Source organism: Nuphar pumila, chromosome 10, assembly GCF_984573655.1.
Source record: "Nuphar pumila chromosome 10, dmNupPumi1.hap1.1, whole genome shotgun sequence".
Lineage (NCBI taxonomy): Eukaryota > Viridiplantae > Streptophyta > Magnoliopsida > Nymphaeales > Nymphaeaceae > Nuphar > Nuphar pumila.
This window is the reverse complement of record NC_143258.1, coordinates 78,794,442-78,821,535: the sequence shown is the minus strand read 5'-3', so window position 1 is coordinate 78,821,535 and position 27,094 is coordinate 78,794,442. Positions and strand designations below refer to the sequence as shown.

Sequence of the window (27,094 nt, the reverse complement as noted above, 5' to 3'; positions counted from 1 at the left end):
GAAGGGGGGTTTACCTGAGAAGGCCTCGGAGGGCGCTGAAGTCGCCGGCGAACAGGGTGCTCGCGGGAAGGGGGTTGACTGTCGAAAAAACGTCGTGAGAGAGAGAGGGAGAAACGAGCGGTGAGGCTCGTCGGGGTTCCAGTGATTGAGGGAGCTCGAGTGGGAGGGAAACCGATGGGGGAGAGGGTAACAAAGAGAGGGAGAGGGACGAGCACAGGGGGGGGCAGGGGGAGGCTATCAGTCGGCGCTCCGACGAGCCGTTGGCCGACGGTTGGAGGTCGGACGAGAGGAGAGACTAGGGCAGGAGGCTGAGGCGGGGAGGGTTTTCTCGAATGAGAAAACCCTAACCCCTCTGTTGCGGGGTTTTCTCGAATGAGAAAACCCTAACCCCTCTGTTGCTTTATAAAAGCACGGGGTGGGATATCCAGTTTGGGTATGGGTCGGGTCCAGACCCGACCCAGGTCTGATCCATTTTTTTTAAATCTTGGGTTTTTTTTAAATCCTATATATATATATATATATATATAATTTTTTATATTTTTGCCGCACCCTCGCACCCAAGTTTTTTGAAAGTGTCGCACACCCGCACCCGCACCCATTTGACATAGCTAATATGTATTTTCTACTAAATAAAGCATAGAGATAACATCTATATTTTAGACAAAACTCATGCAAGGATGGTCTTAGAAATAATGGTCTGAAAGCTACACATTAATCTCTCTCTCTCTCTCTATATATATATATATACACACGATTGGGCATAATTGTGGACACCCAATCATTGGATGCGTGATCAAACGCGCGTCCAGAGTTAATCTGCAACAATTAGCCTTAGTCACAACTGGCGCTAATTGTCTGGGTGGAAAAAATGACAATTAATGGTGGACATTTGTCTGATGACGTTGTAAGCATGATCGAGCACTTAGCCCTCACTTGTTTTTCTACTAAATAAAGCATAGAGATAACATCTATAGTTTTAGACAAAACTCATGTAAGGATGGTCTTGGAGATAATGGTCTAGAAGCTGCACATTAATCTCTCTCTCTATATATATATATATATTTATATATATATACACACACACACATTTGGGCGTAATAGTGGATGCCCAATCGTTGGATGCTTGATTGAATGTGCACCCAGCATTAATCTACGACAATTAGCGGTGGATGTTTGTCCAATAATGTTGGATGCCCGATCGAGCACTGGCCCTCACTCATTGCACCCGTAGAGTCTCCCCACTCAACCGTAAGCAGAAAACTTGGTAGAGCTTCGCCTCTCTAATTGGATATCCTACATGGGAAAGGGCATTCCCATTAGGACAAACCACCCTACTAAGCTTGGAAAAAAAATCCTAAGCTATAATAGTAAACTTGGAATTTTTCCAAGTTACAACGTGAGAAAATCATAAGTGGGAAGCGACAAAGGCAACCTACTCTATTTTCCAAACTTGGCCAACTAAGTCAAAAGTCTAGCCTAAGGCCTAGAAAAACTAGCTAGGGAAGCTACCTAGAGAACTACCTAGTCTATAGAGAATGGAAATTTACCTCCTGGGATTGCTCCCCGATGCCAAACCATTTTGTTGTGGGGTCTTAGGACACGATCTTTGATGGACAATGCCACAATCCTCAAGATATTTCTTAAACTTATTAGAGAGATATTCACTTCCGGAATCGGTCCTAAATATCTTTAAATTACTATTAAATTGATTTTTGATCATCATATGATATGTTTTAAAACATGAAAAAACTTCATACTTATGTTTGAGAAAATATATCCAACAATATCGTGAGAAATCATTCACAAAAATCACATAGTAAGCAAAACCACCTTTGGATATGATAGGTGTCGGTCCCCAAACATCCGAGTGAATAATTTCAAAAGGTTTAGTACTAAACATAGTTTTTGGTTCAAAAGGTTTAGTACTAAACATAGTTCTTGGTTCAAAAGGTATACTTTTCATTTTTCCAAGAATACAATCATTACAAGAGAAAATATTTTTACAAAGATCTTTAACAAAATGTAGATATGATAACTTAGTAATGTTAGGATGACCCAGTCTCTTGTACCAAACATTTATGTCTTTATGTTGGGCCACATTACAAAAGGTGTTTTTAGGAATTTGAATAAAGTCCACATAGTACAAGTCTCCTTTCTTAAAGCCTTCCCCAATCAATCTCTCAGACCGGTGATCCTGTATTAAACATTTATTATATGAGAATTAAATGTTACACCCAAGGTCCATGAGTTGAGAAACGGAAAGTAAGTTTAAATTTAATTTTGGTATAAGTCTAATTTTTGGAATAAAGAAGTTTTGAGTTTTAAATTTTTCAATTTCCTTAATTTCGAGAGAAGTACCATATGCGGTCGAAACAAAAGAAGGTGACACATTTTTAGAATACTCGGAAAGAGATGAAATGTTTGGGGTCATATGAAAAGATGCACCCGAATCTAAGAGCCAAGAAGTTTTACCTGGAGGAGAAGAGGTGGATACGACGGCGCCGAAAATAACTCCCTTTAGAAGAGGTTGAAGAGCCTCCACTATTTGATTGAGAGATAGAGTTTCTTTTGAAGATTCCTCTTTGGATGGTTGAGATGTAATTGTCATTGCTAGAAGTTTCTTCCATTTTGGGCAAACCGGCTTGATATGACCCGGTTCTTTGTAAAAGTGACACGAGATTTTGCTATAATCTCTTATTCCTCCTTGATTACCTTGATTTTGATTCTTAAAATGAGGAGGTCTATATGTTTTTAAATTGTTACCGGGTCTAGAAACGGCATTAACACCATCACATTCTTCTTGATTTGTGGACATTGCAAGCACACTAGGATTTTGCTTGCTAATGCCCATATGGGTTTCTTCTCCACTTAATTTAGTTAAGACATCTTCAAGAGAGGGAGAGGTAAAAGAGGATAGGAGAGAAGATCTTATTTGCTCAAACTCGGGCCTTAGCTCATTCAAAAAATTGAAGAATCGGTATTCTTCTAATTGCTTATGACGAAGCTCTATGGCTTCTCCACTCCACTTGGGTTCAAGCATGACAAGCTCATCCCAAATAGAAGAGAGTTCTGCAAAATACTATCTTATAGACATATCACCTTGAACAAGAGTTAACGCTTTCTTTTGATGATAATACATATGGGACAAGTCCCTAGAAGTATACATCTTCTCAAGATACTCCCACGCTTGAGAAGCCTTTTGAAACTTTATAATGTTGGCATTAATCCTTGTCTCAACGAAAGAGAAAATCCAAGACAAGATCTTGAAATTCTTCATTTTCCATTCCTCATGTTTCCTACTATATTCCTCAAGAGCATTAGTTCTTTCATCTCCCTCAAGGATTTTGATTTCATCTTCTTTAACCAAAGTAATTTTAGGCTCTGGTTCCGGAATCGAGCCTTGAATGTAACTCCAAAGCCCCCCTTTGATGTGAGCTTCCATATTTCCGGCCCACACATGATAATTTGAGCCATTTAGCTTGAAACCAAGAGAAAAATGGGAGTTTTTCTCACCCATTAGAGAGGAAAGAAGAAAGAAAAGAATATGTACCACAATAAGATTTTAAATCTTTCTTGTTGTAGTAATCTTTTAAAATATTGAATGAAGAAGAGTCTCCACTCCAATCACCAAAAAGTTGAAGACACATTTTTCGAGGCACTTGATATTGAGAAGAATCACACCAATTTCTTTCTCCAAACAACCTTGCTTTGATACCATGTGAAAATCTCTATAAAAAGAGATTGTGTCTAACACCACAATACAAGAAATACAAAGAGTGCACAAAGGCACAAAGGAGAACACTCACAAGTGCACGAAGGCACAGATACACATGCACAAAAGCATGAAACAAAATGAACTTCAATTCATAAGTTCCCAAGAGGGGCTTTACAAAAGCATTGTTATTGCATATGCACTCACAAAAAAGGATGTGTTTACATGGGCCACTAAGGCTTATTTATAATGCAAAAAGAAGCCACAGGGTGCAGCTCAATATGACTGCTGGAGCTGCACCAAACGGTCACATTTGTGACTGTTGGGGCAGCTCCAACAACTATATGGAGCTGTCCCTTTCACAACATTCAAAAAGAAAAAGTGTAAAAAGAAAAAGGTGTAAAAGGCAAAAGTAAATAAAAAAAAGAAAAAGTAAAAATGTTAGCCCATTAGGGTGGTTGATGCCTATCGAGTAAAAAGACTGAAATACCCCTGATGGGTATTTCAGTTTACAGTTAAAAGAGACATAATATTTTAACAGTTTTAGGACAGGATTTTTGATGAATTATCCCATATTTCTCAAGATAACTTTTAAAATCATTTGAAAGATATTCTCCCTAGAATCGGTTCTAAAATTTTTTAAATTTTTTTCAAATTGATTCTTAATCATCATATGATAAGATTTAAATGTTGCAAAAACCTCGTGTTTATATTTAAGGGAATATATCCAAGTAAATCTAGAGAAATCATCCACCAATATCACATAATAAGAGAACCCTCCTTTTGAAATAATGGGTGCCGGTCCTCGAACATCTGAATGAACAAGTTCAAAAGGTTTTGTAGTAAACATGGATCTTTGATAATATGGCAAACTACACATTTTTTCAAGTGTGCAATCATTACAAACAATTTTTTTTTTTACATAAGTGTTTGACAAACGGAAGATACAAAATTTTTGTAACATTGGGTGGCCAAGTCTTTTGTGCCCTACGTTAATGTCTTTGTGATGCAACACATTACAAAAAGAATCTTTTGGAATTTGAAGAAAGTGCACATAGTAAAGATCTTCTTTTCTAGAGCCTTCCTAAATCAATTTTCCGGACCGACGATCCTGTATCTAACATTTATCAGATGGAAATTTTATATCACATCCATGGTCTGAGAGTTGAGAGACAGAAAACAAGTTTAAATTTAGTTTTGGAATAAATCTAATTTTAGGAATAAAAAAAAAATTCTTCAAAATTTTCAGTTGCTTTAATTTCAAGAAAAGTGTCATTGGCAGTTGAAACAAAAGATGGTGATGAATTCTTTAAAAAATCGGATAAAGAACATATGAAAAGAAGCACTCGAATCTAAGAGCCAAGAAGTGTTACCAGGAGAAAAATAGGTTAGATGTATCGGTTTCAGAAACAACTCCCTTAAGAAGTGGTTGAAGTGCTTCCACGATCTGATGTAGAGAAAGAACTCCATTCAAGGGAGTCACATTTTCTTCCTTTTGAGATGTGGTGGTCATGGCAAGCAACTTCGTCCATTTAGGGCAAACAGGTTTGATGTGCCCGAGTTCCTTACAAAAATGGCACACAATTTTGTTGTAGTCCTTTCTTCCTCCTTGACCACTTGATTCTTGATTTTGATTTTTAAAGTGAGGAGGCTTATAAGTTCGAACATTGTTTCCCGGTCTTTAAACAACATTAATGACATCACTTTCTTCATTAGTTGAGGTTGCAAGAACACTCGGATTGTTTTTGCAAGTATTCATACGCATTTCCTTCCCACTAAGCTTTGTAATGACATCTTCAAGTGAGGGGGAGACAAAAGAGGAGAGAAGAGTGGACCGAATTTGCTCGAACTCGGGTCTAAGCCCATTCAAAAAATTGAAAAAATGGTCCTCTTCCAATTGTTTGTACCTAAGCTCAATGGCTTCTCCACTCCATTTAGGCTCATGCATGGCGAGTTCATCCCATATGGATGATAATTCCGCAAAATATTCTCTTATGGATATTTCATTTTGATGAAGGGTCAAAGCCCTTTTTTGGAGATAGTACTTGTGAGACGAGTCTCTTGACGTGTACATTTTCTCAAGATAATGCCAAGCTTCTGATGTTTTTTTGAATTTAATAATATTGACATTGATCTTAGTTTCAACTGATGAAAAAATCCAAGAAAAAATCTTGAAAATTTTCATTTCCCATTCCTCATGTTTCTTGGAATACTCTTCAAGAGCTCTACTTCTTTCTTCTCCTTCGAGGATTTTAATTTCACCTTTTTCTACCAAAGTAATCTTTGGTTCGGGTTTCGGTATAGAACCAAGAACGTATCCTCAAAGACCTTTTGCTTTTATGTGAGCTTCCATGTTTCCGGCCCAAACATGATAGTTTGAGCCATTCAACTTAAAGCCAAGAGAAAAATGAGAGTCGTTTTCGCCCATTAGAGAGAAGAGAATAAAGAAAAAATCTCGTACTGCAATAAGATTTTAGATCTTACTTGATGTAGGAAACTCCTAAAATATTGGATGAAGATAAGTCTTTACATCAATCACAAAAACTTGAAGGCACGCTTTTTGAGACACTCAACCACATGTCCTTTAATCCAAGCTTTGATACCATGTAAAAATGTCTACAAAGAGACAATACGCATACGAGCACTAATACTTCACGAAAGATGTGCACAAAGGCACTCAAACCACACTTGAACAAATACGCACAAAGGTGTAAAATAATGCAAACATGCACAAATGCATGTAACCAGAATATATTGAATGAAAAGGAGGAGCTTGAGTAACTCAAGCCTTAAGAAAATACAAGGGGAAGACCCCTATTTATACACCTTTAGAGGGGCCACATAAGGGGCTTCCAAAGGAGTCGTTGGGAGCCCCCAACAGTCACATTTGTGACCATTGGGGGCTCCCCAACGACTCTTTTGGGGAGCCTCCCTAGGTGGCACAAACCACAAAAAAAGGAATAAAAGAAAAGAAAAGAAAAGAAAAATAAGAAAAAATAAAAAGAAAATTACAATCATATTCCAAATGGAATATGCATACAGCAACAACAACTACGCCTTTATCTCAAAACAATTGGGGTCGGGGATATGAACCAAAAAAGAAATTCATTCTGGGTCTTCCACATGAATCCTTCTCCTCCAATCATTTCTATCCAATGCCATGTCCTCGGTGAGGTTCAAAGCATTCATATCCTTTCTTATCACCTCCATCCATGTCTTCCTAGGCCTACCCCGACCTCTTTTAACTAATATATTTTCCCATTTCTCCATCCTTCTAACTGGAGCATCATTAGGCCTTCGCCGAATATGTCCAAACCACCGTAAACGATTCTGTCTCATCTTATTTTCAATGGATGCAACGCCTACCTTCTTACGTATCTCCTCGTTCCGAATATTATCTTTTATTGTATTTCCACACATCCATCTCAGCATACGCATCTCAGCTACACTCATTTTTTGAATATGATGTCTCTTGGCAGCCCAACATTCCGTACCATATAGTAAAGCAGGCCTAATCGTCGTCCTATAAAACTTTTCCTTCAACCGCAATGGCATTCTACGATCGCACAACACTCCAGTTGCACTCTTCCATTTCATCCACCCAACCTTTATCCTATGATTTACATCTCCATCAATTTCTCCATACTTTTGAATGTTAGATCCCAAATATTTGAAACAATCATCCACCGATATTTCTTGCTCACCAAGCTTCACTACACTCCCATCACTACTTCGTTGCTTACTAAACCGACATTCCATGTATTCTGTCTTACTCTTACTCAACTTAAAACCTCTTGCTTCCAATGTTTGTCTCTATAATTCTAACTTAGCATTAACCCCAACTCTAGACTCATCAATCAAAACAATATCATCAGCAAACAACATACACCATGACACATTTTTTTGAATTGATCTCGTAAGCTCATCCATCACTATAGCAAATAGGAAAGGGCTTAAAGCAGATCCTTGATGTAACCCAACCGTTATAGAAAAATTGGTTGTCACCCCTCCACAAGTGCGGACATTGGTTACTACTCCTTCATACATATCTTTAATTATACTAATGTACTTGAGAGAAGCACCTTTCTTCATCATTGTCCACCAGAGAACGTCCCTAGGTATTCTATCGTATGCCTTCTCCAAATCAATAAAAAGCATATGCAAATCTTTGTTCCTCTCTATTTCTCTTAATAAGTTGCATAAGAAGATGTATAGCTTTCATAGTTGATCTTTCAGGCATAAAACCAAATTGATTCTCCGATATCATAACCTTCTTCAACCTAGACTCAATCACCCTCTCCCAAAGTTTCATAGTATGACTCATGAGTTTTATACCACGATAGTTTGTGCAATCTTGTATATCACCCTTATTCTTATATAGAGGCACCAAAGTACTCTTCCTCCACTCATTAGGCATCTTATTTGTCCGCCAAATCTTGTTAAAAAGATTTGTCAATCATTTTAAACCTTTCTCTCTCAAGCATTTCCAAGCCTCGATAGGTATACTATCTGGGCCAACTGCTCTTCTTGATTTCATTTTCTTCAAAGCCTCTGCGATTTCTTTCTTTTGAATCTTGTGCATAAAGTGAAATGAATCGTGACTTCATGCGCATAAAAGATGAAATTACAGAAATACTCTTTTCGGGTATTATAAGCTATATATATATATATATATATATATATATATATAGAGAGAGAGAGAGAGAGAGACAGAGGTACATATATATATATATATATATAACAAAAAATATGATTACATTTTAACATATACAACTAGATACATTGGAGGGCATTACACATAATGGTAATACACTCCCCCTCAAGCTTGAGGTGATGAGAACAAAACCAACCCAAGCTTGAACAAGAATGATTAGAAAGCCTTCAGCGATAAATTTTTTGTGAAACAATCAGCTATTTGGTTCTGAGTCCCAATGTATGTCAAGGATATAACTCCATGCAGATATGCTTGACGAGTAAAATAACAATATATCTCAATGTGCTTAGTTCTCATGAAATTATGGATTTTTGGCAATTTGAATAGCACTCTGATTGTCACAATGCAATGTAGTTGTAATTTATGCGGTTACTTGAGTCATTGCATGGTATTCTGCTTCAGTAGTGGACAAAGCAATCCTTTGTTGCTTCTTGCTCTTCCATGATATTAATGATTCTCCTAAAAAAACACATAACCTTTAGATAAAACATCTATCGTGAGAAGCTCCTCCAAAATCTGCATCATAGTATGCTTTCAACTCCAATGATGATGTATAAAAAAAGAACAATCCATAATGCTTGGTACCCTACCAAATGAGATAACCTAGGGGCACCCTTGAACTGACTCACCATATGAACTACAAACATAATAACTGGTCGTGAAATAGTCAAGTAAATCAAGCTCCCAACTCTGCCTATAAATTGTAGTTAGCTTTCATTTGGAGTAAATCACTGAGAAGTTTACCATCTATGCTTTAATTTGCAGTCAGCTTCCATAGGAGTATTCACTTGCTTTGTATCATTTGCAAGCTTTGTCTTTCCAATTAATTTTGTTGCATATTTGTGCAGAGTCAAAAAAAAATCCTCGTTTGGGGTATGCAACCTCAAGACCTAGAAGATATTTCAATTTCCCTAAATCTTTCATTTCAAAGATGTGGGCCAGTTGCTAAACTCACCATTGCAGCACTGAATTTCTCAAACCAAACCCTTGGGGCTTGTTTTAACTCATACAATTATCTTTTCAATCAACACACTCTGCCTTCCTTATCAATAATTTTTTGAGGCAACTCCATATACACTTCTTCCGAATCCCTATTTAAAAAGACATTTTTCACATCCATTTGCCACAATTCTCATCCCCTTGCTGCAGCCACTGCTAGTAGAGTCCTAATAGTAGTCATTGTTGGAATGTGACAATTCTGGACCAAATCTGGATCCAGATCTAGTCCGATATTTGTATTTTCCTTTCTATATGTGCTCGACCGTATTACCCTTTTCAACTCTCTTGTATGTTTTATTTGTTTAAGGCTATTATTGTCCTAATGTAAATTTGGTTATACTATAACTATTTATAACCAATGGAAACCCAAGTAATGAAAAGTGATTCAACGTGGGAAAGCTGCAACCCTAATTTTTCTTCTCTTCTTTTCTTGGTTAACATATTTGAGGCTCCACCAGTTCTAATTTCTATTATGGTATCAGAGCGTTTTTTATCGGGATCGCTATTGCTTTGTCAAAGGTGACTAAATCGATCACACTCAGATATGATTTCTCTCTCTTCTTTTATTTCTTCCAATTGGTTTTTCTTCCTTCTTATTCCTTCTCAGATCTTATCTCTTCTTTTCTTCCTTGGTTTCTTCTTCCTCCTCTTTCTTCAAAGATTGACATTTGTTGATTAGATCGGACAACGATCAGATCTGAACCAAGATTCAAGATCGGTATTCACTGTTGATTATATCTGATGTCAATCAGATCTAAATTAAAATTTACCATTTTTGTTGAAGAAAACTAAGTCAGAACTATCGACAATCATATCTGAATTAGATTCAGGAATCGTTCCTTATTTTTTATCATATCCGACTTAAAAAAAATTGTTTGATCTAACATCAACATATTGAAATTCATGTTGCATTCTTTGTTCTTGTTTTATTTACCTGCATTCTTCTGTCATGGATTCCACTTCCAATCTTTTATCTGCCAATTTCCTTAGGCAACTTGTGTCTGAAAAGTTAACAAATTCAAATTTTCTTATATTGAAACACCAAATAATTCCTTTCATTTCGAGTCATGATCTTTTAGGTCACCTTGATGGATCAATTTTGATCCCACCTCAAAACTTGATCCAGGAACAAAAATATGAGAAAGGGTTGTGGTGTCTACCACTACTATTCGAAATACAGTATATTCTCTGGATGAAAAGGGATCAATCCCTTGTTGCATACATTACATCAACACTATCGCAAGAGGTACTTTTGGGAATTCCAGATGATTGCACTGATGGACAGTTATGGGCACATCTTGCTCATACATATTCTCAAATTTTGGAGGCACACATCATGAATCTGAGAAGACAGTTTCATGGCATGAAGAAAGGAACAATGAGCATCATGGAATACTTCAACAAGATGAAACATATTATAGACCAGTTTGCGTTAGTGGGTGCAGACATACCTGAAAAAGAGATTGTGGAACAACTTCTTATTGGCCTTGGACCAGAATATCATATCATCTCCACTACTCTGCAAGGGCATGATGAGTTACCCAAGTTGGATGTAACAAAAGCCAAGCTTCTTGAATATGAGAATACCCTGAAGATGATGATGGATGAGAATGGTAATACAGAATCTTATGAAATCCTCTCTACTAATGTCAATTGTGGAAGAGGACGGGGAGGATGGATAGGAAATAGAGGTTGTGGTCGTGCAGGGTACTAGGGAGGCAATGAAGGTTGTGGTTTGTTACTTCTTTCTAATGTACCATCTTTTGTAGGATCCCAGAGTAGTTGCAGCTCATTTTCTCAAGGACGTGGTCCACCCTTTGTTCCCTATGTAAAAGGCCTGGACATATTAAAGCTCACTGTTGGTACAACAATCAAAATAATCATTCTCCTGGTCAAAATGGAATTCAAAACAACAAAGGACAAGGAATGAGTCGAAGGTCAGTCCTCACAATCAAAACCTTATTTGAATTTACTTCTATCAGCACTTTCTAGGCTGAATTTAAAGTAGAAAAATGATCAAGGAATTTGGTATATTGATTTTGGAGCTACTAGCCATATCACAGGAGATGAGGGTAAGCTTTCTATGTTGGTTCCTTATTTTGGAAAGTCTAGTATAATTAAAGGAGATGGTACTCGCCATCCAATATCACATTATTGAAAATTCTTCCATACCTCTTTCCCATTCCAATACTCTTAATCTATCTAATGTTTTATTAGTTCCCAATATTACAAAGAACCTTGTTTTTGTTTCTAAACTTGTCGATGATTCTAATCTTTGTGTTATTTTTACTCTTGTATATGTCAAGGATCTTCAAATGAAGAAGACGTTTGGTGAGGGAGAACACATTGGTAATATGTACATCTTTAGAGAACGACCTTCTCAAGTATTGACCGCCCTTGCAATGAAGATTGTTTCTAAACCTTGTTTCTTATCCAAAGAAAATAAGCCAAATGTTTGGCATAGTCAGTTAGCTCATTGTAGTCGTACTTTTATTGAAAAGTTAGTTTCAGACAGTTTAATTCCTAAACAAAGTCTTAGTTTTGAAATTATTGATTCTCTTTGTCTTAGTTGTCAACTGTCAAAAAGTCATGTTTTACCTTTTAATATTTTTAATAAAAGATCCTCTAAATTGTTTGAGATTGTTTATTCTGATGTATGGGGGCCTGCTCCTGTTAGTTCTTCTTTTGGCAATCAATATTATGTTACCTTCATTGACAATTACTCTAGGTTTATGTGGATCTATTTCATGAAACATAAACTTGAACTATTCCAAATATTTTGTAAGTTTCATATCATGGTCAAAAATCAATTTGTTGCTTCTATTGTTAACATCCAATGTGATGGAGGTGGCGTGTATTCATCGAAGGAATTTGTAGACTATCTCCAGCATAATGGAATTACACGAAGGGTTTTATGCCCTTATACCCCTCAACAAAATATGATCACTGAGAGAAAACATCATCATATACTTGAGAGTGTTTTGACAATGATGCACGAAGGAAATGTTCCCCTTTGGTTATGGACCGAGGCCTTTCATTCAGCAGGATATGTTACAAATTGTCTTTCCATGAAACTACTTGACTTGAAATCTCCATTTTATGTCTTATATGGAAATCATCTTGATTATAACTATTTTTGAGCTTATGGATGCACTTGTTATGTTTATATTGATGATAGTCTCATAAATAAATTTGACCCAAAGGCTAACATTTGTAAATTTATTGGATATTCTGATTATCACAAAGGTTGCAGGTGTTTTGATATCAACAAAAAGTGCATTCGTGTTTCTAGAAATGTTGTTTTTGATGAATTATCATTTCAGCCCATTGCTAGAAATCTTGAAAGTGATATTCAAGAGAGAATACTACAGTCCCTGGTTGAGCAATGATCTTTTTGCCAATGGTGATCGGATACTTGAAGACTTTATATCACCTGACTCAACTCAGCACAGTACAGGAGATGATAGTGATAATCCAGTCAATGTTGATGGTGTCACCTCAAGTACAGGTCATGGGAATAGAGAGGCACATCCTGGTAGATATAAAGATGTATGGTATACCAAAGAAGGTCAAGATTAACTCAAATGGAAACTGAACAACAGGATCAGCAGCTTTATGAAAATCAAAGTTGTCACAGCTCTCCACGAGCTGATATCAGAAAATCTGCCAGGGTTCGAAATCCAATTCAAAGGTGGGGAAGTTATGAAAACTTTAGTATAAATCACCAGATTTTCTTGAAAAAAAATCAAAAGCAAGATGAACCTAGATCATTCATTGAAGCTTATCAAAATAAGCGATGGATAGAGGCAATGAATGAAGAAATGAATGCGTTACATGAATGTGAAATTTGGGATATAGTGAAACGTCCCCTTGGAAAGAATGTTGTTGGATCTAAATGGGCCTACAAAATTAAGTATAAACCAGATGGCAGCATTGACAAATACAAGAGTCTCTTAGTGGCAAAGGTTTTGCACAAGAACATGGTCTTGATTATGAAGCAACATTCAACCCAATTGTTAAAATGGGGACAATTCGGATAATTTTATCCCTAATTTTAAATCATGGATGGTCCCTAAGTCAACTCGATGTCAAGAATGTCTTTCTGCATGAGGAGCTCAAGGAAGAAGTATATATAGAGCAATCATTAGGGTATGCTAAAAATGATGCTAAGAAATATGTATGCAAGTTGAAGAGAGTGATTTATGGGCTTAAACAAGCATCTCATTCTTGGTTTGAAAGTTTTTCTTCTGAGATTCAAAAACATGGTTTCTGTCGGTCACATTTGGATAATTCCCTGTTCATTTACAAAGGTAAGGACTTCATTACTATTCTTCTCATATATGTGGATGACATAATTGTCCCAGGTAATTCAGATTCACATATCCAATCGGTGAAAAACCTCCTAAACAAAAGGTAAAAGGTTCAAAATAAAAGATTTAGGGGTGCTAATATTTTCTTGGTGTTGAAGTCGACAGAAAGGAGAATGAATTAATTATGACTCTGCATAAGTACACTATTGATCTGTTGAAGAAAACAGGTATGGCCGAGTGTAAACCATTGTTAACTCCTTGTCCAATTGATTAGAAACTTAGCATGTTTGATGGTGAACCATACTAGAATCCTGCTAAATTTATAAACATTGTTGGTAGTTTTCAATATTTGACTTTCACTGGACCAGATATTGTTTATGTTGTGAAGCAAGTATCACAATTCATGCATGAGCCTAAAAATGTCCATATGCAAGTTGTAAAGCGAATTTTGAGATATCTTAAAGGAACCCTGGGTGATGATTTAAAATACCGAAAACATGAGGATAAAGGTATGTTAGTTGTTAGGGCCTTTTCTTATGCTGATTGGGCAAGAGATCCAGACGGGCATAGGTTGGTTTCTAGTTATTGTATATATATTACTGATAGTCGTGTTTCTTGATCCAGTAAGAAACAAAAGGTTGTGGCTAGATCAAGCTAAGAGGCAAAATATAGATTCATGGCAGCAGCTGCGTCAGAATTGGCTTGGATCAGATATTTGCTAAATGATATGGGAGAAAGGATTCCCAAGTTCACCATATTTTGCGATAATCAGAGTGCAATAAAAATATCTTTAAATCATGTCTATCATGGTCTCACAAAACATATTGAGGTTGATGCACATTTCATGAACTAGAAGCAAATTCGTTAACACTGAATTTCATATTGCAGTTCTATTTACAAAAGGGCTATCAAAGCGCAAGTTTGGTTACTCAAATCCAAGTTGTCCATGGTCATAGACATGTACAACTTGAGGGAGGCTGTTGGAACGTGATAATTCTGGACCAGATCTGGTCTGATATTTGTATTTTCCTTTCTATATGTGTTGGACCGTATTACCCTTTTTCACTCTCTTGTATGTTTTATTTGTTTAAGGGTATTATTGTCCTAATGTAAAATTGGTTGTACTATAAGTATTTGTAACCAATGGAAACCCAAGTAATGAAAAGTGATTCAACGTGGGAAAGTTGCGGCCCTAATTTTTCTTCTCTCTTCTTTTCTTGGGTAACATGTTTGAGGCTCCACCAAGATTTGAATTTCATTAGTCATGTGGGGCCACAAGTGCAAAAGTTTCAACAAAGTCTATCCCATATTGCGGATTATATCCCTTGGCTACAATACGAGCCTTATATCGTTTAATAGATCCATCTGCCTTAGTTTTGATCTTATACACCCACCCGCACCCAACTACATTTTTTCCTCCAATCTCGTTGGTGGGCACTGTGTTTAAGATTGTCTTCAAAGTTCTTGCATCAAGGCTCAAGCTTGTCGTGGGTCCACTCATATCTGATGCCCAAAGCGCATTTATTCTCGGAAGAAGGTTGCATGAAACTTGCGTGGTGGCATATAAAGCATTGCACTCTATCAAATTCTCAGGTAAGAAATCCTTTATTTTTAAAATTGATTTGGAGAAGGCTTTTGATTCTTTAGATTGGAGGTTTCTCTTATCTTGTATGGATAAATTGGGCTTGGGTGGTAAGTGGATCTCTTGGATTGAGGGGCTACTCAACGCCTCCTCCATGGCGGTGTCCATAAATGGGGAGAGGGTTGATTTCTTTAAGCTAAAATGGGGGTTACGCCATGGAGACACCATCTCACCACTACTCTTCATTATGGCCTTGGAAGGCCTCTCGGTCGTGATCTCTTCTGCAGAGGCACATGGTCAATTCATGGACTCAATGTTTCGAATAGTGTTTTCATTTCTCACCTACTATTTGTCGATGATCACTTGGTGTTTGGAGAAGCATCAGACCAAAATCTTTGGGTTCTTTGGATTATCATTCAAAGTTCCACACACATATCTAGTTTGCAAATAAATGGAGAAAAAAACCAAATCCTATTGTTGAATGATCTTACGGGGGACATGCAAAGGATGGCTTTCTCTATCTCTGAGTGTGAGGTGAAGTATCTGCAAGAAGATGAAGCCCACAACTAAAGCTTTAAATTAAGATCACAAAATCTCTCTCTCAATGAACACAATGGTTCATTCAACATACACAATAACCGAAATAAATAAAAAGAGTGTACACAAGAAGAGAGGAAAAATTATATATCATTCAAGTGGGAAAACCCACGCTCAAGAGTATATCTTACAAGGGGGAATAACCCCATATTTATAGAGCATAAAGCATAGAGCCGGAGGGAGTTGTTGGGCGCCCAATTGCTCTAATTAGAGTTGTTGAAAGCCCAATAACTCTAAAAGTACATGTTGCTTTTTTACTATGGTAAAAAAGTAACATGTCCAAAAGTCTAAAAATGTCCAAACTAAAATACTAGACGTAATTCTAACTAGTTTTTAACTAAACTAAAAAAGGATAACTAAACTACCAATATATTACATATAAATATTACATTTTTTAACACTCCCCCTCAAACTTACGGTTGGATAACCGAAAGTTTGTCCAAGAGAAAGTGAAATCTAGGAGCAGCGAGAGGTTTGGTGAAGAAATCTGCAAATTGATATTCTGATGAAATGTATGGTAGATCAATGGTGCCATGTAGGAACTCCTCTCGCACGTAGTGACAATCCATTGCAATATGCTTGGTGCGTTCATGGAATGTCTGGTTGTTGGCAATATAAATAGAACTTTTGTTACTGCAGCATAGTTTTGAAGCTCTTGCACTTTCAACACCCATGTCATGAAGCAAACGCCTTTGCCAGACTACTTCCATAGTAGTTGTAGTCATTGCCCTGTATTCGGCTTCAGTTGACGAGAGAGAGACTTTTTGTTGCTTCTTACACCTCCACAAAATCAATGATTCACCTAAAAATACACAAAACCCAGTAGTTGAGTGTCGATCATTGGGATCATCTCCTCAATCTGCATCAGTATAAGCAGTCAAATCGAAAGAAGAGGAAGCAGACAAAAAAGTTCTTGAAAAATTAAAGTTTTGATATATCAAATAATGCGCAAAATGACTCCCATATGAATAGTGGTAGGACCATGCTGAAATTGACTCGCTATGTGGACGGCATGTGTAATATCGGGTCTGGTAATAGAGAGGTAAGATAATGCTCCAACAAGTTGTCTGTATGGTGTTGGATTTTCAAGTAATTCTCCATCATCTATTTTCATTTTGACATTTACAACTTTAGGAGTGTCAACCTGCTTTTTGTCTGTGATACCAGACCTGTCAACAATTTCCAAGGCAAATTTAGATTGAGTTAGCAATATAGGCTTGATGCTTTGGTGAAAAAGACTCGTATGACACAATTTTTTTGGGAGCTTTAGAGACTCTCGATGACTTCCTAGTGGATACTTGTTCATGTTCTTTAGTGTATTTTTTGAGAGCATAAGGTTTCTCTAAATTACCTCGCCTAGAGTACTGAATGCAATCAGAAGGGTCACTAAAATTTTTTGAATTTGTCATATCAAGTGGTTCTTCGAGATTTGTTTCTATAACATCTTCAACAATTTTTGGAACTAGATCTAATAGAAATGAATATTCATCTATTTCCTTAGAATTTATATTTTCAAAAAAACTTTCTTTTTCCAAGAAGGATACATTCCTTGAAACATATAATTTTCTTGTTTTGAGATCGAAGCATCTATAGCCTTTTTGATGACTTGCATACCCTAAAAAGGCACATGAAATAGCATGAGAGAATTTATCATTTTTGTTTGAAAAACAAAGCATTTGCACAAAAAAACTCTTAACATGGAGTAATCTGGGATTTGTTTAAAAAGTTTTTCAATAGGAGATATGTGGTTTAAGGAAGATGATGGCATCCTGTTGATAAGATAAACTGTTGTTAATGTGGCTTCAACCCAAAAAACCTTTGGTACTTGATATGTAATAAGTAAGGTTCTTGTTGTTTCTATGATGTGCCTATGTTTTCTTTCTGCTTACACGTTTTGTTGAGGGGTATAAGGGCATGATTTTTTATGTATAATGTCATGCAAGTTTAAGTAATCCTTAAATTCTTTAGATACAAATTCTTCCCCTGAATCAGTGCGAAAAATTGAAATGTCATCTTTGAATTGGTTTTTGACTAACTGATGAAATATTTGAAAGTGTGAAAAGACTTTAGATTTGTGTTTAAGAAAATAGATCCAAGTGTGTCTCGTGAAATCATCTACAAAGATTACATAATAAATAAAGCCACCTTCGGAGCTAATAGGTGTGGGGCCACATACATATGAGTGTATTAATTCTAGTGGTCGAGAAGAGACAAGTTTTTTCTTGAAACGGTAGTCTTTTCATTTTTCTCAAAATACATTTTTCACGTTTAAAAGTTTCAAAATTACAAAAAAAAATCATCTTTGGAAGTAACTGGAGCTTGGGTACACTAGGATGTCCAAGTCTCCTATGCCATAAGTCTAAGTTAATCTTTTGAACATTACAACACAATGTATTCTTAGGTATATCAAAAAAATCCATGTAGTATAAGCCTCCTTCTCTATAGCCTTCTCCAATCAGCTTCCCTGACTGGTGATCCTGCATTCGACATTCACGAGAGGATAAAGAAACATTACATCCATGGTCAGTTAAATTGTGAAACAGATAAAAGATTTAAATTTAGTTTAGGAATATATCTAACTTATGGAATACAAAACCTTTTTGAGTTTTCGAAATTTTCAATTCCTTTAATTTCAAGAGATGTCCCAAGCAGTAAACACATTTGACCCATTTGAGTTATGACATTTAAATAAGATATTAATGTTTGGGGTCATATGCAAATAAGCACCTGAATCAAGTAGCCAAAGAGATTTACCTGGATTTGAGGTGCTAATGGAAGAGACTGTGGCTCCAATCGAGGACGACGTTCCCTTGAGCAGTGATTGAAGTGCCTCTACTAGTTGTGTTAGAGACATGCTTCCAATGGAAGATTCATTGGATTCTTGTGGAGGTCCAACAGAGGCAACTTTCTTTTCATATGGTTTCTTCAGTTTTGGACAGTAAGTTTTTACATGTCCTGGCTTACAACAGTAGTAAAAAATCACTGTTCTCTTCTCAAAATCATTTTTGCCATTCGTTCTTTCATAGTTTGGAGGTTTATAGGTGCGAACATGATTCTCTGGTCTAGATACGGCTAGAACTGAGTCATCATCATTTTTGGCAACTCTACTTTTGTGTCGATTTTTCTCCATGCTCAATTCTTCTATAGTATCTTATATTGAGGGAACCTTTCCCCGATGAAGAAGAATGGATTTAGTAGCTTCAAAATCCGATCTTAGACAATTGACAAATTGAAAGAAGTGCTCCTCTTTCATTTGATTTTGGCGGAGTTCAATGTCTTGTGGGCAATGCCACTTTGGTTCGAGAAGAGCCAACTTTTTTCACAATTCAGACAAACTATTATAGTATTCTCTAATTCTTTTGTCCCCTTGAACCATATTTCGAACTTGATGTTGCAAATTGCACACATGTGCAATGTTAGAGAGTACATTCTCTTAAGATAGTCCCACACATCATTTGCATGTTCAAATTTTGCAAAGACTTGAACATTTTTTGATGTTCACGCTACTTATGAGCCAATACATAATCTTGGTGTGTCCCATCCTCCATTCTTTCCACTTTTTCTCATAAGTGGTAATAGTTTTAGTCTTTTCTACCTGCGTGAGGTATTTCTTTCTCACCTTTGATCTTTGTGAGGATTAATTTAAGTTTCAAGTCGGTTCCATCTACTAATCCCCACAACCACTTTTCCCATATTAGGTGCTTCATAATTGAAGACCATGTGACGTAGTTCGAATTATTAAGCTTGATGGGTTTAATGGTGACGTTATCATTGTTATTCATTTTACAAGGCTTAATAAGGAGAAAAAAGAAGAAAATACCAAGAGTAGAGAAGAGGGATATACTCTACCACGAATGGTAGATGCAAGCACACCTCCAAGCTTTGCTTGAACATACTTTTATATATACTTGAGGAAGAACGTCTCTTCTTCTTCAAAACAAGAGTGACACACTTCCCAATGCACCGAGATAAATAGCTTGATCACAACCTCGCTTTGATACCATGTAAGAAGATGAAGCTCACAACTAAAGCTTCAAATAAAGATCACAAAAAATCTCTCTCAATGAACACAATGGTTCATTCAACATACACAATAACCGAAATAAATAAAAAGAGTGTACACAAGAAGAGAGGAAAAATTATATATCATTCAAGTGGGAAAACCCACACTCAAGAGTATATCTTACAAGGGAGAATAGCCCCATATTTATAGAGCATAAAGCATAGGGCTGGAGGGAGTTGTTGGGCTCCCAACAGCTCTAATTAGAGTCGTTGGAAGCCCAACAGCTCTAAAAGTACATGTTGCTTTTTGACTATGGTCAAAAAGTCACATGTCCAAAAGTCTAAAAATGTCCAAACTAAAATCCTAAACCTAATTCTAACTAGTTTCTAACTAAACTAAAAAAGGATAACTAAACTACAAATATATTACATATAAATATTACATTTTTTAACAGTATCTTGGTCTACCACTACATTTCGGCATTTCTCGGGAGCTTCATTGGACACACCTAGAAGATAGGGTCACCGAAAAGATACAAAATTGTGCAATTTGATTGCTCTCTAAGGCGGGGCACATCTACCTAATAAAATTCAATATCACACCCATGCTCCTCCACTTCATGCAGATTTTTAGAATCCCTAACAAGGTAGAAAAGAGACTTGTTAGACTATTTCAAAGATTTATTTGGTCGGGCAAATCGGAGGGCTCATACTCTTCCTTGGTGTGTTGGGACTTGATCTTACAACTATTACAATTTGGTGGTTTGGGGATGCACAACTTGTGTAAGTTTAATAAGGCACTTTTGGCAAAGTGGCTATGGGTGAATTGTAAGAGGAATAGTAGGATGGCCAACATTTTTATTGAAAATTATGATTTACATGGTTGGCCTTCCAACTGGTCGGAAAATCAACATAAAAAAGGGATCGGGAGTTTGGAAAGGGTGGCTGACGGTTCATGAGGATTTTTGCTTAGGCCTACGGGTTGTAGTTGGTAATGGCTTCTCCACTCTTTTTTGGCAAAACACTTGGTGGCAAGATGGTCGACTTAGGAACGTCTTCCCGAATTTATATGGTGACCCAAGAAGGAAATATGCACGAGTAGTTGAGCTTTGGTCACCCACCGAAGCCTCTTGGGCCTTGTTACTACATCGGAACCCATCAGATACGGTATTTAAAGAATTGACAGCACTCACCTCCCAAATCCTAGGCCCACTTATGACAGGGAGGGATGACCAAATCACATGGAGGTTCTCTAGTGATGGCGCCTTCAGTTCAACATCCCTATACTTGTCTCTACTTGGCTCGACAGCACGATGGTTCCCTAAGAAAGCATTATGGGGAGGGGGGACTTCCTTTACGTGCTTCTCTTATGGCTTGGCACATTATCCTTGGGAGAGAACACAGAAATAAGACTGAAGCTGTGCAACATCCATCTGGTTAGCAAATGTGTTCTTTGTGGTAAGGAGGAATAGCTTTCGCACCTTTTTTGGGAGTGTGTTTACTTCAAATCGTTGTTGAATTTGGCATGGGGTGATCTACACATATGTTGGGCAAGACTTTCACTTTCCTAGGGACATCATCGTTGCATTGCACTTCAACAGCCTAGGCAGGAAATGGAAATTTATTTGGAGGGTTTGGGTGTTTTTGTCTTGGAAGCTTAACTGGACTGAACAGAATCACTGCAGGTTTCACAATCTACGATATGATTTCACTCATCTACACGATCCGTTGAGGTGGGAGGTTCTTTCGAGAACTCGTCGAAAATGGCCTAGGGCTCTTGTTGACTGGATTGGGAAGACCTGGTTTATGATCTAGCTAGCATAACTAATTGTAAACTACATGTGTATCCTGTCCCATCTACCCTGTTTTCTGCCATGTTCACACTGTTAACAGTCGGTCACTGCTGTAAATGGCAACTTCTGTAGTTGGGCGTGATACTTCAACATGCTCCACTATTGCTACTTTTGAATGAAATTTTTTCTCTAAAAAAAATAGATACATTGGACGGTATTACACACAAAGGTAATATAGCATTTCTTCAACAACTTAGATCGCAGCAATTCAAAGTTAGGGCAACACAGGGAAGCATGACAATGTAGTGTAGACAATACTATACTCTGGTCCCAATTCATTAAGTGTCTGCTGCACTTTATCCTTTTCTAAGAATTCATAGCCAGCCATAGCAAGTTGGTTAGTGATCTGCATCATTTTGTCCAGGTATTCCATTATGGTCATGGAACCCTTTTTGTGATTTTGGAATTCCCTTTTTGGAAAACATAACTCTTGCTTCCGAAACCTGAGTATATTTGAACCAGCTTACCCCAAAGCTCCATAGTCGTGCAGTCATCAAGAATGTTAATCAGAACTTCCTGAGATAAAGTAGATCTGATATATACCATGAGTGTGGTCCTGCTTCATCCAAGGGCTGAAATCTGGATTTTGAGCATGAGTAGTCACAACAGCCCCTTTATCATCATTCTTTTCCTGCACTATAAATTCTGGTGGAATCGGAACTGATCCATCTAGGTGACCCAAATGATCTTGGCTGCAGATAAAGGGAATGATTTGTCTCTTCTAGGTAAGAAAATTAGTGTTGGTAAGTTTTTCAGAGACAAGTTGATTCAAGAAGCTGGTAGAAAGAGAGGAAGATGGGGAATAATTCATTTCATGGTATATGAGTAAAGCAAAGAGAGAATAAGAATACAAAAGGCACATAACAATTTTTTGTCGGAAGAAAAAAAAAACAATGATTCAGAAAACAGAGAATATTTGCAAATGATAGGTTTCAGCAATGAACTGGACCTGTGGGGTTTCTTTCTTAAGGAATCTATAACTGATTACAAATGCAAATGTACAATACTGCCCCTAATCTCTAATATACAACAAAACATATAATGGGGCTAAAATGGATGGATAAGATACAATAAGTTATAACGTCTTTTACAATGGATTTGGATCTAGATCTGAATCCAAAATGCATCACGTCCCAATACAAGGCACTGGCGCAAACCCAGGTTAGTGTTAGCGGGGCTCATTGGCACTTATCCCTTCATTGGGTTTGGTCACCCAGGTCAGATCGGGTCCAGACCTGATCTACACCCATTAGATTGGCGCTATTAGGTACCACTAGCACTGATCCAAATGGATCTAAATCCGAGTCGGATTAGAAACCTAGACCGGTTTGGATCCATTCTAACACATCATGGAAAAACACCAATAACTCGAGATTTATAAGTTCATTTGACGAGCGGCTTGGTGCATTGGAAAGCTAATATCCTCGGCTATAATTGGTATTTTAGGCTCAGAACCAAATTCAACCATTTAAAATGTCAAAAACGCCCTCAAAGTGGATGCTATTTTCCAAGCAAATTATTTTCAAAACCAAAAAACATGTTTTGGCTATAACTTCTCACTCTAATATTAGATCAAAGTGATTTTTGGCTCGTTGGTAAGCCGTAAACCTCTACTTTTTGTTGAAAGTGGTTGAGGATGTTACACGAGTAAAAAAAACCAGTTTTCTTTTGGAAAAGACCCAAAACACTGAAAACCTTCATAAATATTCTTTTGAACGCATTTTATCAAATGAAACTTTGAAAATACCCTTTCAAAAATACTTGAGTAAGCTTGGAGATGCTTGGTATTGATTTGGTATTATATAAAGCTCCTTTTCCAGAATAGTTCGCATTCTTGACGAATAACGAAGTATTCAAATGTTCACACCCTGAGATTCAAGGAATTGAACGAACACATCCCGATTTCTGACCAGTGATGGCATGAGATGATGTCGAGGACCAATAATCGAAGTTGGTTCTGTGAACCCAGAAAGTTTTGGGTGTCTAACATATATATATATATATATATATATATATATATATATATATAGAGAGAGAGAGAGAGAGAGAGAGAGAGAGAGAGAGAGAGGTGTAACATTAAACATGACTGGATGCACCTCTCACATTTGATTTGCACAAAAAACAACCTTTAGCAGACGTTAGCGACCACCACTAAAGGTCTTTCATTAATACTTTTATCTTGCGCCATTGATCACACACTCGTTCGGTGTTACGTCGGGCACTTTAAGCATTCGACGGTACACCTTTTCTGGGGCTGGTAAATGAGCTGCACATACTGAACACATGTTCATGTGGCTCATGTACCAGTTGACTAAGCTCAGGACTCAGCTCGTGTTTGTGTTTAGCTGAGCAGAGCTGGATTTCGTTGCATGGAATAGATATATATACACTTAATAGTTCATATTTTATGTATATATTTTTTGTTCATCCTTCTTTTGTATATTATACTTAAAATATATATTATACATATATAGATATGTATTATCTATATAGGCTCTCTCGAGCTGAACACCCTGTGTTTGGACTCAACTCGTTTAAGCTAAATGAGTTGCTCATGGCTTGGCTTGCCAAATATATGAAATGATCACGAATGAGTTTGTAACGAGCTGGAGTCACGATCTGCTCTATTTGTTTACCAGCCCTAACCCTTTCACACACACACACACACACACACACACATATATATATATATATATATATATATATATATATATATATATATATATATATAGAGAGAGAGAGAGAGAGAGAGAGAGAGGATCCAATGGCCAGCAATAGCCCTACTTAAACTCAACATTTCGACCCCCTCTCTCTCTCTCGTCCCTCTTGTTCCTCTTTTATTCACCTCCTTCTCCCTCTCTCGCACTGCTATGCTGCACCCACGACCGTCGGAGGAAGATCGACAATCGAGCTGCCCCTACTGGTGCCGGAGACCACCCTCCCTCTCCCTCTCCCTCTCTCACCTTGTTATGCCGCTCGCAGGAGATCCCCTACCCACATCCGATTGTCGGAAGGAGATTGACTGCCGCTGACCACCATTCAAACTCATTCTCCTGTTCGTGCCCAGAGATCTACCGCATGTCCCTCTCATCTCTCTCCCTTTCCCTCACTCATGCTGCCTTTGCCAGAGTAGCTCTTACCACCATTCGGCAAAGGGGTGGAAATCATGGGTGCAAGCTGTATCTACTCAATCTAACCACATAGATGTGTTTAGCATGGTATATTTGCTAATGATCAAGACTTTGAATCATGTTTTTCTGATGTAAAAGCACTATTTTTGAGTTATGAAATTTTGGCACATTGTGAGCCGTTGAACTTTTAGTCCCTTTAAAAACCTGCTTGCTTGTCATAATCACTTGATTCAAAATGTGTTTCCTACTAAACTAACGATGTAGATCACATTTGGAATATTCGGTCTACACTCACTAGTTCTCTACCTTCATATATATATATATATATATATATATGGCGACTAGAATATATTAACCAGAAATATGTGAACTGGAGTATGAACCGTGATTTTCATGGTTTTTTTTATTTCTTTCTTAAATTTCACTGTTTGAAAGATCATCTGATTATGATGCATAAGAACTTAAGAAGGATCTTTTAAAGCTTGAAAATCAACGGCTCAGAATTTTCGTAAATGTTTCAGCATCCAAAAATCTCATTTTTTATCAAAAATACATGATCTAGACAATCCTTAGCAAATACATCTGCGTGATTGGATTTGCAAAAAAAGTGTCGGAAATGCCACGTTCACACTCTTGTTCTGTTTCTGTATAGTTTGAAAGCGGAGCTCAAACTGGATAGAATTCTTGGGTGTTAGCCATGCACTCACTCCTTGATCCATCATTTGTGAAAGGTTGACCTAGATAGTCAAATGCGTATTGTTCATTAAGGGCGGGGGAGTTCGATCTAGTTGTCTGCTAAAAGTCTGTTTTTTGTTGTGCATGCAGTGTTAATCATGCATCATTCCAATATTCTACATCTACTTAAATTGGTTCAACAGTGCCCCATTTCTGGAAAATTGTAACAGGAATCTACAAGTATGGTGAATCTAGATTGAAGGCATCGGCATTGCCATCTGGGTCCAGCTACGATGGGTGCAGGGCAGCTGCAATAGCAGCGCTGAGAGTCAACGAAACCACGTGTACCCATCTGAAATGTACTTTTGGTGGCATATGGAATGGTGGTGCTGGAGACGGCCAGAAGAATCTCTTTGTTGCCTCATTTTTCTTTGATAGGGCTGTTGAGGTGATATCCTGCTAACCTTTTTATCTCCTACAGCAGACAACTTTTGTAGTTTACTGTAGCTTATTGTGTCAGTCAATTTCTTATTATTGACATTCTTCATGCAGGCAGGGTTTGTAGACTCCAAGGATCCAATTGCAAAGGTTAAGCCTGAAGATTTTGAATATGCAGCCAAACGTGCATGCAAATCCACCCTTCAAGATGCTAAGGTTGCGTATGCAAATGTTGATGACAGCAACTTGCCGTATTTCTGCATGGACTTAGTGTACCAGTACACACTGCTTGTTGATGGGTTTGGTAATTTCCACCATTTCATGATTCCATAAACTGTCATATTATTCTCAGAAACCTCCCACGCTAAGTTTCTTTTCTTGCTTGATTGCACAGACTTGGATCCATCAAAAGAGATAACATTGGTAAAGCAAGTGAGATATAAGGATTCATTGGTCGAAGCTGCATGGCCGTTAGGTAGTGCCATAGAAGTCATGTCAGCTTCTTGAGTTATATTCCCATTCATATCTTCTATGGGCACATTTGGTTGCCTTGAACACAATTTTGGGATCAGCTTATGTTGGCATGGCTGTGCGTGGACAATGTTGCTCAAATTGAACAAGGCTATGGAGGCCCGATTCTTTCTCCTGCACTGACCTGCAAGCAAGCATATGGGGAAATCAAAATAAACTAGGTATCTTGATTGACCTGTTTTTTATTTTTTAGTTTGCCAATGGAATTGCCGATAAGTTTCATTTCCTTGCCCCCTGGGGAGACAAGAATATAAATTGATTGTTCTTGGCGTTTGTAATTTTATTTGTGAGAAAGATTTGGCCGATTATTGTTTGATCAATTAGATGATATAAAGGGTCTTTTCTTTGTCTATGGCATGAACTGACTGCTCTTATTTTTTCAACTCCACGTCCTGGATGTTAGACCATCATTATAAACGAGGCCCAAGTATGAAATGGCATGCTTTTGGGGCATAAAAAAAGTGCGCTTAAGATTATCATGCCCTTGTTCCACCACAAATAGTTCTCTAACTCCCATTTCTCGAGTTTTACCATGTTATAGTTGCTCTGA

At 37.4% G+C, this 27,094-nt stretch overlaps 1 protein-coding gene across 1 annotated transcript in view; it reads left to right on the top strand.

The window, feature by feature from the left end:
* LOC149826958 (putative apyrase 1) overlaps nt 1-26,847 on the top strand; it is a 50,511-nt gene extending 23,664 nt beyond the window's left edge. Inside the window, exons 7-9 of the mRNA XM_090019069.1 lie at nt 25,806-26,023; nt 26,128-26,317; nt 26,408-26,847. Coding sequence (XP_089875195.1) covers nt 25,806-26,023; nt 26,128-26,317; nt 26,408-26,520 — 521 coding nt within the window. The 3' untranslated portion in view covers nt 26,521-26,847. The remainder of the gene's footprint in view (nt 1-25,805; nt 26,024-26,127; nt 26,318-26,407) is intronic.
* Nucleotides 26,848-27,094: the final 247 nt, after the last annotated feature.